The sequence below is a fragment of the Mya arenaria genome, chromosome 1, assembly GCF_026914265.1.
Source record: "Mya arenaria isolate MELC-2E11 chromosome 1, ASM2691426v1".
Taxonomy (NCBI): domain Eukaryota; kingdom Metazoa; phylum Mollusca; class Bivalvia; order Myida; family Myidae; genus Mya; species Mya arenaria.
In genome coordinates, this window is record NC_069122.1 from 3,879,420 (window position 1) to 3,897,441 (window position 18,022).

An 18,022-nucleotide genomic window follows, 5' to 3' on the forward strand; every position below is an offset into this window, starting at 1 on the left:
GGTCTGCCCAGGGTCTTAGCGTTTTCAAGTTATTGAGCGGAAACACTCTGTGATGTACTGACTGACAGACAGAGGCAAAAACAATATACATATATATACACCCATTCATTGGGGGAAGACATAATAAAATCACTTGTTGAGTTGTAGCATTAAGGTGATGATATGTTTTTCTTCCCCTTAACCATCCTCATTGAAATTCTGCTTATTTTTTTACAACATAGTTCCCCTAAACAAAGCCATTGATATTTTCAGGCTGCTAGTAATAACGCCATTATCATTCTAATCTGGACATATTTCCTCCTCCAAGGTGGAACCATAGCAAACTCGCCTTTAAGTTTTTAGTGTCAGAGATTTTGAACAAGTTTTATTAAGAATGGGTCAAAATATTTATTTCACCATTAAATGTATTACCCATTCTCTTTGATAGGTAATTTCATTAACAGTTCGACCATTGACTGACTTAATCATCAAAATAATACATACACATGTATAATAAACATAAATTTTAAGTGACAAACCTTTCACTACTTCCTATATAATACATTCATGCAAAATATGAATTACTGATAACCAGATTATAACCAAGTATTTAATAGCTGAACACTTAAAACTATTAAATGATTGGTGAGTGCTTTACTGTGATCTACTATCAGCTCATGCGGTAGAAATACCATGTTTTATGCACTTTTATTTCAAATTCAACTTGGCATCCTTCCTAAAAACCATTTTTTTCGACATTTATTCATCCTTTTTGGTATATTAAAACAATTGTATTAATTGTGGTAAATCCTATTTTGGAGTAAGAGTGCATCTTTAAGGATGTGTCTAATAAATATTACAATTATAATACATTCTGTCATGTTGATGTCCTGTATTTTGACCCTGTCAGATCATCCACAGAAGCAAATGTTATAAAACTGGTTTCTTCTTTGGTTTTGTCAAAGTTAGCCAAACTTATTATTGATTGGTCAATATCAGTCATTGAAATTAGACTTTAGGTGAACAAGCCTCACTACAGAATTCCTATCACTAAGTGCTTTACATCACCATTCTCAACAAGTCCTGCTATGTCATATCCAGAATTTGAGTATTTAGCCCGGAAGGCATTTTACCATGAGGGCTTGTGCTAATTTCAACCCCTGCAACATTCATCCAGTAATTTTTATTCACCAATCAAATTATTTAAATGTGTAAACTTGCCAAAAAATAACCTGTGGACAACTTAGCAAGGCGTTATACAATTGGCTGCTGGTTTTGACCAAATTCAGCCTATAATTAAATTTATCCTAACTGTTTTTGGCATAAGCTGTGTTTCAATAAAAAAAAATAAGTAAGGATATTTTAATCGCATAGATTCTGCCCATATTTTAACTGTTGAACCCAAGCAAGCTTAAGCAGCATAAGGTTAACAACGAAGATATCATAATGAAACAGGGCCCAGGGTGGGGGCCTTATTCAATGTTCAGTGATCTTCCTTTAATATTAGACTTATGGGATTTACCGACATGAAGGCAAACATTCTGACTAAGCTGCAATCAGATTTCACTGACAATGTAACCTGGAAGTGTTTACATAGATCTTTTTTTATCAAATTGTCTAACATATTTTTTTAACCCCACTGACAACCACACACTGCACAGCTGCGCTGGCTTGTTACATTCTGTTCTCAAATTTCAATAATTGCACTGTGTATGCCATTAAGGGACATTCTGTTCTCAAATTTCAATAATTGCACTGTGTATGCCATTAAGGGTTAATTATAACTCTGCAAGGAAATGGATGAGTAATAACAACAAAATTGTACATTAATAATCTATTCAACAGAATCAATTACATAAATCCATGCAAATAAAACTATAGGATCAGACATCCATCGTGAATAATGTAAATGCCTTTCGTCTGTATAGCAGTATGTCCGTAATTCTACCTACTGGCTAACAATAACAGATGAAACAATATTCCTTCATAATATTAAACCAAATACTCTTGAAGACCGATATCTGCCTTTTATCTATTCTGATACATTTAAACAAGAAGTCCACTCATCTGCACTTGTTGTTTTCTTCAGATGAACAAGGGGCATAACTCAATAATAATTAAAGCTAGAGTTATGTGGCTTGCTATACAAATATGTGCATAATGTCTCTGGCAACATGTGTACAAAGTTTCATTAAAATATCTTGTTATGGCCACGGTTAAATTTTTGGCACAACCATGAAAACTTTGCAAAGGCTATAACAATAACTCAAGTTTTTTTCTTCAAAAATCAGATGAGATAAAAAATCACTTTAAGTAACGTGCAACTCCACCTTTTGGAAAAATTTTTTCCATCTTATGGTGAGAGGAATTCATAATTATTCAAAGTTTTGTATGTAGAAAAGGTCCACCTGTTTCCAACCATTTCATGCATTTTGGAAAGGACGTCAAGATAAACCATGTTACTTATGCTTTTGAAAACATTATATATTATTTATGTCAAAAAGACATTTGTGCAATAAAGTGTGTTTTTATACACCCAAAAAGATGCTAAATATAGTTACAATATGAAAAAGCTTACATACATATTAATATTTAAAATAGTTATGGTCCCACTTATAGAAAACACAGGATGCAATATTAACACTGTGTCATGAAATGTAATATATACTTAAAACTCACACTTCCATTCATAAAAGCTATATATATAAAACTAACAAAAATCAAAACAAAATAAAAATATATAGGAAAATAAAATAAATTGTTAAGCATGCATGTGCATCTAGTTGCAAGAGTATATATTAATAATAGTAATATTTATTATTAATAGTAGTAATAATAGTAGTTCTATTGAATAAATATTTTTCATGTCAGAAAATAGCTCATTGAGCTAAATGTAATGTACTTGTTAGCATATACCCGACTTTAAATCAAGATTCTTGTATCTTGTAAATAGGAATATGCCAAGTTTCAGCACATCAAAGCCAACATTGATTGCTGTGGAGAAAAAAGCCAACACTTGCCTATAAGAAGGGACATAACTCAAATATTTTTTTTTGGTAAAGCCAGAGTTGTGTAACTTGTTTTACAACCGCATATATATATTCAACATTTTCATTAAAATAAATTGAATACTTTTTCAGTAATGGCCAAGATTAAGGATTATTTTGCACGCTAAAGGCGACAAGATGCCTGGAGGCTATGATGAAAATACCTCAACATTTTTAATTTCGAAAAATGAACAAGCTCGTAACAAATTATTATTAATAGCCAGCAAAAGTCTATCGCCCAACTCTGCTGGTTTTCTATGTTGGTAGTTAATAGAATAATTGTATGCTGTATTCTGAGCACCGTAATATTTCCTGAAACTTCAAATTCATCAAAAAGTCACATAGCACTTCAAGAGTTCTTGTTAAACATTGTACAGAGAATGCCCTGTTGTAGAATTAACAATTCAATAAATAAATAATGATTTTGATGATTTAACAGGACATCATATAACATGCAGTAAAAGAAAATACATATATATGCAAAATACACCTGGAATTACACCTGGAAAATACACATGGTCAAACAGCATAAAAGTAAAACTGTTTATATTTTTAAACTCAAACCAAAATAATTTGGGCTGCAATGTTGTTAAATGACAATATTTAATGTTGTTAAATACTGGTAATTGATTGTTCATAAAAAAATATTATTAGCTCTAACATTTCGGTGAAGTGCTTTTGCTTATACCAGGTCATATATTAATTTTATATTGTATTCTAATTCATCATGCAATAATACAGTTTATTTAGTCGTTTTTTATATGATAGGTTTAATTACTTTTAATTTATTTTTAAATCAAAATGAAATCCATGTCAGTTAAAAAAATCAAAAGCATTATTGAAACTATATGAGTTTGACCAAGGTTCACTCACATTAAGTATATCAATTACAAACAATGAATTGTTGATAATATCTTTGAAAGGTTGGGCTCTTGGTCTGTAGATAAATGTATCACAATATCAATGCTTTTTGCGTCAAATAACGATGGCACTCTGGCTCTGTATACATATATAAATATCTTATTTCATAAAATTTTTTTAATAGAAACAAACATGGCTTAAATAGTTTAGCGGTGCTTAAAGCTTGGCTACGATACAATCTAATTTGTAGATAGACAATATTATTATTGATATGTGATTAATGACATTTTTTTTCTCAACCAATTCTATAGATCAGTTAAAATACATGTAATTATACATGAAACATGTGATTTAATGATATGATGACTGCCATTATAAATAAACATGTCATTTCACAGATCAAAATTACTCTCGTACAATTATGATTTACAATTCCTGTTGAAAGTCAACAAATCTGCATCCTCCATCTTATTATTTGTCGAATTTTCCCATTTAATACTACATCAATGATGAATGAATTCAGAAAATTTCCCTTCTAAAAATGATGTATCAAAATATATGTCTTTACTTATAGATCAAATTGCCTTCTCTGTTTAACAGAGGCAGTATTATCATTAACAAACCTTTTAATCTAAAATATGCTAAGAGTGTTTTAATGAAAGCACAAAGCAAACTTTCATTAGAAGGGAGGGAAGCTTGTCTGTTGTTCTTTTAAATAAAACAAGGGACATAACTCAACATTTACTAAAGCCAGAGTTATGTGCCTTGCTATACATGTGCTTTTCATCTCTGAAAACAATAATATAGGTTAAGGGCAATGTATGTATTATAGGGAGTTAATCTAAATACTAAGCATTAAACATTACCACCCCTCCCCCCAAAAAAAATGTAAGCCACGCCTCAATGGTGATGATGATGCTGGGATCGATCGTGTCGCCGGATTCGTGGACTTCTTTGAATCTTGGGGCTAAAAGGCGGAGTTATAGGCGAACCCATGGAATCCTCTATACTCCGAACTCGTTTGGACACACTGATAAATTCGTAGTCTTCTTCATTAATAGCGTCCCTACTATCCCCGCTTGTTGGTGTGTTGTCATTGCACATGCCCCGTTTAAGTCTCTCCCCGATCTGCATGCAGTTAACAGAGTCGTCAATACTTCCAATAGAGCCACGAGACGCCGGCATAGTTGGTGTCTTACTTGGTGTTGAGGTTGGCGCGAACGGCTTTTGAAAATCTTCAAAAGACATTGCAAACATGTCAGAGTTTGTTGATTGGTTCAAGGACGAGTCGTCAGATGGCTGGGATTGTAAACGTTTATTAAAAGTAAATTCAGTACTGGCATTATTGTTAGAAAAGTTCATAAAAGTTGGTCCCTCTTCTGAAATATCCATGTGATGGTCTGTGTCTCTCTCATTTATTTCCTGCACCCCAATTAGACTCGAGTCTTCAACTTTACCCTCCTCATTTGTGTCAGATTTATTCCCTGACTGATTCTCACTAAAAGCACTAACAACAGGTTGTTCCCCAAAGTGACTTTTACTCAAAATATTACTTTCACCTTCATTCAAATTCAATTCATCCTCATGTTCATCAATATCAAATTCAACAGTCGGTCTCCCGGAGGTGTCAAATTGAGCATTTAATGACTCCACAGATTTTGAGTCACTCACCGTGCCAAGTCCTGAATCCAGGTCACGTAACCTCGAGTCCGATAAACACATGCTGGAATCCGTGTCTGGTGATATGTCGTCTGGTGAAAACTCACTGGCATTTTTATTGGAATCTGATATTTGTTTAACATGTTCTTTTTCCTTATCTACATGTGCGTCAACATTTGGTAACGAATCTCCATGATTGTATCTCCATGAAATATTCGCATCACAGTTTTCAGTTAATTTATTGATTAAATCACTTTTTCTATTCCCTGTTTTTGTGTTATTTTCTGTATCTTGTTTACTAGGTTGCTTTGTTGGATTATCCCCGATTTCATTGGGTTCACTAACACTCAGTCTACTATTTTCATCATCAGTACATAAAACAACATCAGACGGCTCATATGTGGTATCCTCATCCTCTACTACCGACATTTCTGATGTCTGATTCTCAATTTTACCTCTGGAGTCACTCTTACCAACACCTTTTTTTCTTCTCTCATCCCCTAATTTCACAACCACATTATCAGTTTGCACTACACAACCCATTTCGTCATTTCTAAGATCACCCTCACTTTTTACAGCTTTCATTTCTAACCCCCCACTTTCATCATCAGACAGTTCACCCCTGTCGTCTGCATCAGTCCCCAGCTCACTGTCCATGGATATGAGGTTAGCATTACTATGAGAAAAGGGAAGGTGGTAGTCTTTGGCATGGAAGATGTCATAAAGCCATTCATGGTCCATGCATTGTGGGGCTGTCATCCGTTCACTGAAAAATCAACATTTAATCTTTAAAGTTATGACAAAAAGTTTTAAATAGCGCACCCCAATGAAACCCTCCACTTGAAATACTTCAATTTAACTTCTTTAGCCTATGTTGTTTATCACAAGACTTCAAATCTTTGGAGGGTTTCAAGGTAGAAGTTTGAATCCATTCAAAAGCAGTTTAAAAATATAAAAATTCTTCTTTAATTTCATAGCTAACATTTTTTTATTGCATTTTCATTCAAATGTAATTAAATACATTTGCTTCACATAAATATGGCATTCTTTGAATATTTAATTACTTGCAGAACGTGCCCTATTATTTGTTGGCGTATTGTTTCCAACAGGTTTAATTCAATGATCAATAAAGAAAAGTTGTGAATATTTCCAGAACATGTTGATTTTGCTTTAAAACATCAATGTCCCAATTTTGATGCAGTCAAATAAGTATGTTTAAACTGTAATATCATATAGCTTTTTGCGTACTGTATAATTATATCTGTTGAATATGTATTATTTCTGAAAGCAAATATATTTCTCACTACTCTGATAACAAATATTACCAAAATGTTGACAAATGAATGAAATACAGGATTATTCTTTTCCCTCATGTGATGTTTATATTAAAAAAATCTGAATATGGGTTAGGGTAAACTATGCAAGTTTAAAAATAATTGTTACTTGAGGGTAAACTTCTTTTAAATTCTGTTTTTGAATCCAGGAATTGAAACACATTAAAAAATTATCAAGCTGATCAAGTGAAACCCATTAGGGCCCTACTAATTTAAGAATTAGTTCGATATCAAAGGAATTATAGTTTTAAAACCAATATTTATATGATAAAATAAACGTTAATCAAAAATCATATTTATATAAGTTAAATTTTAGGTCAAAATTTTGCATCTTCTTTAACGTGCAAACAGTTTACAGTCTCACTCAACCTGTTTTTCCATTAACAGATTTGTCTTTTACTAAGAGTAAAAGATTCTTACATAAAATATTTTTTACATTTATGTCAACAAAAATGATTTTAAATAAACATTTTATTGAAGCATGTTCTATCCTAAGATTTAACAGCTTACCTGGGTTCAGCAAGCAGCAACTTCTTAATAAAATCTACTGCAGCCTCACTGATGTCAGCAAATAGGTCGTCGGGGAAGTCAAGGTTGACCGTAGTGATGTTGCAGAATGTTTGGTTCTTGTCCTCGGCTGCGAAAGGCGAACATGTGGTCAGCATGACATAAGTCAGTACGCCAAGGGACCACATGTCAGTGTAGAGACCAAGGGGGTCGTAGTTCAGTACCTCTGGGGCTGAAAGGTGAAGCAGAATTAAGTCAGACAATAGCACATACACTATACATAATGCATTGCCATCGCGAGCAAGATTGCGTCATCGCAAAACGCGGGGATATATTCCGCGGTAGCCAACACTGTGATGCCCATTATCACAGCATTCATCTGCTGCTACTTTTATAACTTCCGAAAACATGCACACTGCATATTCCAGTGATGTTTCTTACCCCGATATACAGGTAATATATAATCTCCAGTAATGACCACCAGAACAATGCCAACAATATCTTGGTGATTTATTTTGAACTTGGGTAGATGGGTAGAAGCTATTAATTTCGAATTAATTCATGTTTAAATCAGTTCTGTTGCCAATTTTAGAAGTTTTAGTTTCTGTACAAGGTCAAAAGTGAAATGTTGTGTCATTGGTCTAGGAACCCTCACATGTGTTTAAATCTTTCTTGATTCATTCAGTGTAAAGTAAAACTAAGACTCATCATAGCCACCTAATAACATAATCTCGCCTTCCAATAATATCCTGAATGTCAATTACCATAAAAACTCATATAAAAACTTATAAACATAGGTATGGTCTAACATAGCCAGCACCTACCAACATAGTCTGGTGTTCCTATAATGTCCCGAATATCTTCTCCTGTGTTCACCAGGCAGGCAAACCCGAGGTCACAGATCTTCACGGAGCCCGAGGGATACTCATGGGTAAGTAGGATATTCTGCGGCTGCAAACAAAATATTCATGGTTGGTTAAAAATATCATACTATAAGTTATGGGCTTGGGTGAGATAGAAGCTTTAACCTGAATATGATTTCCTTTGCCCTGTATAACCCATATCGGGTCACCAACTAGCGAAGCTTGAACCTGAATATGGTTTCCTGCACCCCATATATCATATAGGGTCACCAGCTTACCCTGTAACATATATATCATGTCAACAGCCTGTTAAACAGACGGAGTAAATATTACATCATTGAGTTTGAGTGCTGCTAATTGACACAGCTATCGATCAGATTCCAGATTGATAATCACTTGTCACTTCGGGTGTTTATTGCTCTTGCGGATTAAACGAACATTCAGACCATGCATTGAGGCTCCTTTCAAATGATACCGACTGAAATTCTCCCAGGTCAAAAATGACGCATACTACAAATTTATGATGCATCAATTTTGGGTCATTTACGATTTCTGTGCCTCAAAACCCGGGAGCTCGGGTCAATTGAAAGCCCTGCTGTTTACATTGATCAAGATGCCAACACTATCTCAGAAATGTTCCATTTATTCATCGAATACATGAAAGAGAAGTACAGAGACCAAAATAAAGGAAATACCATGGACAAGGAGAATACCATGGTCAAGGAGATTTTCTGTGGCCTAGAAATTCAAACATAAATACATTAATACAAAGAACTTTATATTACCAGAATTTTAGTATAGTAGCAGCATTTATCTCTATTTAAAATGGGGCTGAATAATTAGGCCCTTACATAATACACAATTCCAAAACAACTACTTTTTTCCCAGAGTGGAAGCGAAATTCAGCAATGGAATAATTCTTATATATATTTACATCATTTTCCCTCTCATTTCGTCAATTGACTGGTGTGAATTACTCCTACCTTTAGGCATATAGTGCATGTTTATAAATAGGAGCAGAATAGCATACAGTAAGGCATTAGGGTGAAGAGACTAGTGATTTTAGTGTAGTAATAACAGTAAGCAATGCAGACAATCTGTTTTTGTAATTTTTCAATAATCACTGTTTCCAAAATTTGAGATTTGTGCTAATTCAGTGTGATTTCATCATTCGATGCACCCTTTATGGCAGTTCCACTCACAAAAACAATGAGAGAGAAAAAACACTGCTCCTGAAGGAACGGAAATTGAAGATATATTATATAAAATGGACTTGCAGACAATTCCACAAAAAGACAATGATGTCAGACACATTTTTTTCAGGCAGATTTATATAGCGGTGCAGATGTGAAAATATCTGAGAAGCTGAATTAAGCTTAATTCTCACCAAACGGAAGAAATGCCGACACATTGTTAACAGAGAGAGAGAGAGAGAGAGAGCAATTCTGAATGTATTTGCACTGATGAACTAATTGAGAGCTGCAGTGCCAGAATGTGACTGAAAGGGAAAACAATTAATACTGAAACCTTACAATTTGTGTACTTCCTGCACTCCCATTTTTTGGCAACACAAACAACTAGCATTCAATTTTGCAAGCCTTTCACCTACAGGAAGTCATTTATTTGAACTGGGAAATAAGGTAATAAACACACTAACAGTTGCAGACAAACAGGAAACCATTTAATGGTAAAAACTTCGGATAAAGTGAGTGTTTTTTTCTAAATGAAGCTAATTATTAAAGAACTAATGGGGTACTTGTTGTTAAATTGCAGAAACTTTATCCAAAAACAGTATTGTATTTATCAGGTTTGAACTTTATTATGAAGTGAAAATACATATTCCATTAAAGACTTTCGAACCTTTTATGGTAAGAAAAAGCAGATAAATCTCCCTCGGATTGGATTGCCTTCTTCAGCTTATGAAAACAGTGCCTATAGAGTCTTCACTGTAATATACATATACAAGTTCCATGATCCCAATTGAGGCCCACTTGTTGAGGCACTGATAGTGATAGGGGGATATATATACACAAGTTCCATGATCCCAATTGAGGCCCACTTGTTGAGGCACTGATAGGGGGATATATACACAAGTTCCATGATCCCAATTGAGGCCCACTTGTTGAGGCACTGATAGTGATAGGGGGATATACATATACAAGTTCCATGATCCCAATTGAGGCCCACTTGTTGAGGCACTGATAGTGATAGGGGGATATATATATACAAGTTCCATGATCCCAATTGAGGCCCACTTGTTGAGGCACTGATAGGGAGATATATACACAAGTTCCATGATCCCAATTGAGGCCCACTTGTTGAGGCACTGATAGTGATAGGGGGATATATATATATACAAGTTCCATGATCCCAATTGAGGCCCACTTGTTGAGGCACAGATAGTGATAGGGGGATATATATACACAAGTTCCATGATCCCAATTGAGGCCCACTTGTTGAGGCACTGATAGTGATAGGGGGATATATATACACAAGTTCCATGATCCCAATTGAGGCCCACTTGTTGAGGCACTGATAGTGATAGGGGGATATATATACACAAGTTCCATGATCCCAATTGAGGCCCACATCTTGAGGCCCTGATAGGGGGATATAATAAAATCCGATATATACACAAGTTCCATGGTCCCAATGGAGGCCAATTCTTGAGGCCCTGATAGGGAGATATATACACAAGTTCAATGATCCAAATTGAGGCCCACTTTTTGAGGCCCTGATAGGGGGATATATACACAAGTTCCATGATCCAAATTGAGGCCAATTCTTGAGGCCCGGATAAGGTCCTCGGTGCACATGCTGGTGTCTATGAGGGCAGAGGGGGTGCTACCAAATACAAGGCATGGTGCAGCACTAAAACTCAATAGAACTATCTTCTGATATTTCAATTATTCACTGTGATTCTGTCTATGACAGACGGAACTTTTCCTTTACCATCTCATCCTTTTTAAAGAATTTATTTTAATATATGTACTTACTGAATTTTTGTTATAAGATGCAGCAAGAATCCCTGTTCTGATGATGTCTGCAGGTTTTACATGATTTACCCATAAATAAATGCACTTCAGTAGTCACATCGTAATTTTCAATATTTTAAGATAACTCTTCCTTTACATTATAGATATTGTGTGTGTATTACCTCCCTTTAACTGCATTTTGACTTTAAATCAGTAGACAAATTTAATCCAAAATGACTACAAAAAAACAAGCAGACAATTACTCAAGCACTCATTCCTTGATGAACAAATGCACAATATTATTGTCTAGATGGTAAACTAGTCCCTCTGGTGACTGTGACATGAGCTGTCCAAATGCGGACCTTAGAAACTACCAAACATACAAGTACTCCAGCACTTATACCTTGAGGTCGAGATGCACAATGTTCTTCTCATGAAGGTAAACCAGTCCTTCTAGTATCTGCGACATGAGTAGGCGGACGTCGGCTTCATTAAACTTCTCCTCCAGAACACACTCTGTGAAGAGCTCCCCGCCGGCACAGCTGAAGATGAACAAATATCTGTGTAGTCACTTGAATATTTAAGAGGTTCAATAATATATCAAAATGAGGGAAGGATCTGTTTTGTGGCACAGGTGTGAAAACCTTGGATGAACAACCAAAAAATTCTATTGAGTTTATTAAGTGGTCTTTTAAGAGGTCATCAAAATTAGACCTTAGTCTGATCAAGCCCGAATTCTTATACCATTGCTTGGCATCGAATATCTGAAAAGCAGTGCTATGTAAAATCCAGAATTTGAGCAAGCCCGGAAAGTGTTTTACCAGTGTAGGGCATGCGGGCTTAAGCTAATTTCAACCACTGCTAGTTCATAGCTAGTATAGAGCCATTTCTGACAAACCCTTAGAAAGTTATAATTCTTTAAAAACAAAACATGCACAATTGTGTAATAAAAACTGTCATGACATAAGTACTACAATGTATTACACAAGATAGTAAATTCACTACAAAAATTGTTAACATATGTCTATTATTTTGGGTTGGCAGTCTCAGTTTAACAAACTATATAGATGTTTTAAGAAAGAAGTGGGCCAACATCGTACATCACAACGCCTCAAAATGTGGGTGTGTCTGTATTCCCTTCTGACATTGTTGCGGTTCAATTTTTCTTGTAACATGGGTTCACTTTCTCGGCTTTTCCTTGTTCGTCATTCATTAAACATCTCGTAATACATCCTGACCTCATAAAAACATATGGCTTTCAAACGAGTATAAAATTGTTTAAAGTTCTTATAAAACAATCTAGAAATTAATATAGTTTCTTTCTTTACGCTTGACATTGTGACAAACGTTGTTAGTATGCGAAGGACGTAACATGTTTTAAGGCAAGTTCTCATGTTAAATTAGCTATGTACACCTGTCAGAAGATATACAACACAAACTGGTATTTCATTATGAGGTCAAAGAAAATATTATCCAAATTTCAGACTTCCCTGACCACACTGAGCAGTGAAATGTTTTCTTTGTATTCATTTATTAAATATAAGGTGATGGGTTTTGTTTTTTAAATATCATAATCTTTAGGAAAAGATGCCTATAAAACATTGAGAGCACTGCGGCGCTGAGCACCCAGGGCATTTTGACACTCATTGATTGTTGTTGTTTCCATACAAAACAGGGGCATAAGTTTTCCCAATTATTAAAACCAGAGTTATGGGCCTTGCTTCATGTGTGTACAGCCTCCTGCAATGATTTTCATTTAAATATCTCAAACAAATTTTGATATATGGCGAAGGTTTAAGTCTTGCACATGACACTGAAACAAAGACTTATATGGCAATACCAGGGGAAACAAACTTTTTTGTAATGTTATACAAAAAAAAAGGAAAAAAAGTTTAAACCCAACATTACCAAGGTACGTTACACACACCAGCGACACAGGAACATAGGAAATATATACATTACGAAATAAACGTTATGATCTTAATGTAACAAAATACTGTGCAGATGGTAAACTCATCAATTATATGCAGCAGCTTTTACTTTGATCATAGAATGTGTCACGGCTAGAGGCTAGACCATTACTTCATCTTCACGTCTTATTCACCCAGGCTTATAATTTATCTACACACTGATGCAGTTCAAACATGTTTTTTTTCTTACTTTCTTGTGTTTTTCTTTTTTGTTTACATTTTTTTTGCACAATGATTTACTTAACTAAGCGCCCGGCATGAATCAGTGGTCTCAATCAGCACAAGCCCGAAAGCCCTGCACTGGAAAAATACTTTCAGGGCTTGCTCAATTCTGTATATATATTATAAAGAAACTCTGGGCTGGCTGGTTGAAAAGTACTGATGCCAAACGGGGTATTTAGTGAACAAAATCGGGCTTGTTTGTTCGGGTATAACTTCCATGAGTGACAAGGTTGCAACTGTTTGTCAGATTTTGTCAGTTTTTAAAGGGCCATCACTGTACATGTATTTTAGCCAGAGTGGAAGTTAATGAGCACCTGGTAAATGCCAGCAACAATGGGTCTTGACAATAGCTTATAAATGTACTACATAACTGCAACCACAAACTTCCTGAATTCAATGTACATTTAACTGATTTTTTTACATCAAGGAAATAAACAATCACGTTTCTAGACTAAGTAGCGATCAACCAGTGTCAGACTAGTCGGAAGTCACATACTGACAATTTACTAACATAACACATACAAACATGTATCGGTTAAGTTCTGTCTGTGGAAGTACTGTTAAAGTATATATCCTTGTAAATGTGCATGCCCCAAGGGACACACAGGGGGGTTGTCTGCCTTTTTAAGTTTTAACAATCAGTTTTGTCAGATGCTTGGGCTTGAAAAATTCAGCTTGTGGCCCAATTAGTATATATAATTACTCAAGCTGTCTGGAGCTCCAATCATATGTCTAGTAAAGGTTTCCAAGACTTTGACCTTTGACCCATTGACCCCAGTAGAGGTCATCTACTGACCATGAACATGTGCGCACCAAATTTGAGGACTTTGTGCAAAATCACTCAAAAGCTACAGATTAGATTTGATGAAGCAGACAACAATGATGGGATGTTAAAGATGATTTGTTAATTATTCACATGCAGACTGGTCTGAAAATAGCGTCTACAAGGACTTATACGGTAGTCCATTTTAAAGATCAATTTAACAAACCCCCAGACCAGTACTTCAGCCACTTAACCAGCTGTACCAAAAAATATAACAATAAATAACTTGGCTTCCTGCACGACTTGGAGTAACTATTTCCTGATAGCATACTTGAAGCACTTTTACTCAACCATTGCATCGAGTAGCTGGATGCACAGACCACTTGTAGTACCTGCCAATCTTTCTACACCAGGCTGAGCTAAAATCTGTATGTCCTGTCTCTGATAGTTTTGTTTGCTATCTGTTATTTATAGTTTTTTTTATTGCAAAATTGAGTTTTTCCAAATATATCGAAAGATAAAACAACTCTGATGCACAGTATTATGGCCAGATTATTAACTGGCATCATTCATATACTTTGATGGTAATAACTTCTGTTTATGTATGTATGTACTTTTAAACGGGGGTCCATTTCATTAATGTATTTTAGTCTTTACGAATCATTTAACTTAAATCATTATAAATGTCACTAATGGCAATGATTTATTTTTACTATTATTTTCTGTTTAATTAACTATTTAGCAATTTCTAATGGTCAGGCTAAAATATAATTCCTACAAATATGTAGCAAAACAATGAAAATATATGATATGACACTAGGACAATTTCAATTTAGGCCTAAAAAAAAATACATTTGGTTCGGGTTACCCGACCCTACCTACGGAATAGGCGCAAAAATAAAAAAAAATAAAAAGCCTACCTACCCTACCTATTTTTGAAAAGGATGTAACCCTAACCAAACTGGCAAACAATTTTTTTTTTAGGCCTTAAGACCAAATTGACTCAGATCTATATATTATTAAAAAATGCCACTGGTTAAAAAATTGCAACTTTTGTTGAAACCAATATCATTAGGGTTTAAAATAGCTTAAGGGTTAATAAAGGGTGTTTCAGGGAGTCATTTTTTGGCAGCACCCTAATCTGCCCTCAGAAAGACCAGCATGGGTACGCTTCTTCCTACATAGAATAAAATACTTGAGCCTGTCAAATCATAATGTCTCTTCTGTTATGCACCAGTCAATTGTAACCACGGGGGAATGGCGGAGACTTTCGATCCAGCCAAGGTCGGGTAAAATTCCCACCCTGCAGGGACGAACTGCTAGTAAAATCCCCGCCAAATGCCCCCGCACCCCAGAGACCCTAGATGACGTGAAGACAAAACCTTGCAATTGACTGGTGCATATATATTATATTATAACTTATAAAATTACTATAAATACATACTTAAACTTTACATAATTTTGCAATTGAAACATTATATTTACTTTAATAAAACACAATCCTTAACATTTTCATTCAAATATATAATGTTCAAGTTCTTTACAGCGCTATAAAATGTTCACTTCACACCTTTAGCACCCTGTCCCTCTTTTGCAGCACCATGTCATTTATAAAACCCTGGCTTAAACACTTATAGAAATATTTTGAAACTGTCAAAATATGTTACGATTGATTAGAAACCCAGGTATACGACATGAAAGATCAACATTTATCTCTTGAATGCACTTCACCCGAAACCCCCTCTACATGACTTAGCAGAATCGCTTATGATGCAAATTTGAAACATAATAGGGTATGAAATCATTGACTTTTGTAATGAAAGTCACGCTGGCCAAATTACATGGAAGACAAACCGTTTATATCAGTAAATCGCCTAGATCAAGTAATAATTTAATCAAGGAGGAAGTCTTTCACTGTGACAAATAGGGTGTATGGATGACCTCAAATATCAGTACGATGTGCAGACCCACTGCAAATATTACCTGCATACCTTGGGATTTAAGTTACAAAGAGGTTTAAACTTTATTGCAGTTTCTGGCATTCATTTGAATTATCTTAAATCATACTGTATTGTATCTTAAATTTGATCAGTGTGAACACTTCAATGCATGTTTTTATCATATTTTAAAGAAGTTGTGAATAGCTATTTAAATGCATGTTTTATCATGAAATAAGATCAGACACAATAATCTTGTTTTTTTACTTCTTTAATAACTTGTTATTTAACTCCGTCTTGTCTGCAATCTTTTATTTGAACTAGACCACTAGTTTGCTTGAAAACCCTTCAAAAAATAAATGATTGTTACATGTAACTGAGGGATTAGAATCCTCCGATCCAAAAGGCAAAAAAAGATGAGCTATGTCATATTGTTATAAAAGGTTAAGTTAAGCTTATGCTACATGTAATTTCTTTTAACTTGAATATTATGAAGAAAGCCATAGCGCAAGCCTGTTTCCTGGGTAGAAACAATTACTGATAATGTCTATGAAAGAGCTCCTCCCCTGGTTGAGATCCACCCCACATCCTATTGGGTGAGAGGCGGACACCTATACCACTAGACAACTCTCACCCTGGTGGGGATCAAACCCACATCCTCTTGGGTGAGATGCGGACACCTATACCACTTGACAACTTTCACCCTGGTGGGGATCAAACCCACATCCTCTTCGGTGGGAGGCGAACACCCATACCACAACACAACTCTTGACCTGGTGGGGATGGAGCCCACAACCTCTTGGGTGATAGGCGGACACCCATACCTGACAAGACCACTCTTGAACTGGTGGGAATGGATCCCAAATTTCTTTGGCGACACCTGGACACCTGACCCAGAGTAATACTCACTACTCTGTGATGAGAATCAGCTCCTGTGGGGTCTCATACACTTCTTTCAGGTTCACAAGTCGCGGGTGATCGAGTGCCATCTCAAGCATGACAACTTCCCGAAGAATCTCCTCCCGACACGACTTCCCGCGCCGCCGCTTCTTGATGAACTTGGCAGCCAACACCTCTCCTGTCCCCTTGTTCGTACATTGTTTCACCACAGCAAACTTTCCTCTGAAGTGGAAAAAGCAAAAGAATATTTAAAAAAGTAAATAAAGTTTAAAAAAACCATGCTTTTGTTGTCTGCCTGTTGCCTTGTTGGAACATAACATCTGAACAGCGAACATGCCACTATAGAAGAAATAATAAAGAACTTTTGATCAATGATATTTCATTGACATACATGTATACAAAATTACTTTGATTCTTAAACATCATTTATTACTGGACTGTTTCCCCCTGAAGTGAAGGAAGGGATTGTGCATCGCTCACCACCACAGCAAACTTTAAAGCCCCTGAAGTAAGGGATGAAGAAAGCTGTGAGGATTTAATGAGAAATGAAACAAATAAAAAACGGTATGAAGATTTGAACCTTTTCTTTCATCCCTTTTGAATAAAGACCCATTTACGGCTGTAAAATTGCAGAATAATCTTAGCATGCTGTGCCTCTGGCCAATTTAAGTAGTCAATCTGAATGAATACCTAAAAGGCTATTACAGCAAAATTCATACACAGTCTTTAAAATTGTACCGGCATCTTGGACAAGTTGGGGTCCCACAACACGCATCCACAATACCGTATTTCTTCCTCATCAATTAAAACCTCAGCCTCTTAATGAAAAATTGCATAATTGATCCATATAATTTCCTTCAAATCAGAAATAAATGTTATTATCTTCTGACTTGTATGAGTTTCTGCATGACTCATGCAGCCTCACATTTTTACGTCTTTATATAGTAAACTGGATTGGCCATAATACCCTTATCTCTCAAACAGGGTAATCAATTATTAATTTAC

The 18,022-nt window shown here is 35.4% G+C and overlaps 1 protein-coding gene across 1 annotated transcript in view; it reads right to left on the reverse strand.

The window, feature by feature from the left end:
- Positions 1-1,798: 1,798 nt before the first annotated feature.
- LOC128231184 (probable serine/threonine-protein kinase fhkE) overlaps positions 1,799-18,022 on the reverse strand; it is a 29,131-nt gene continuing 12,907 nt past the window's right edge. The window contains exons 3-7 of the mRNA XM_052943676.1: positions 17,027-17,239; positions 11,629-11,767; positions 8,212-8,338; positions 7,391-7,619; positions 1,799-6,312 (exon numbers count right to left, since the gene is read on the reverse strand). Coding sequence (XP_052799636.1) covers positions 4,788-6,312; positions 7,391-7,619; positions 8,212-8,338; positions 11,629-11,767; positions 17,027-17,239 — 2,233 coding nt within the window. The 3' untranslated portion in view covers positions 1,799-4,787. The remainder of the gene's footprint in view (positions 6,313-7,390; positions 7,620-8,211; positions 8,339-11,628; positions 11,768-17,026; positions 17,240-18,022) is intronic.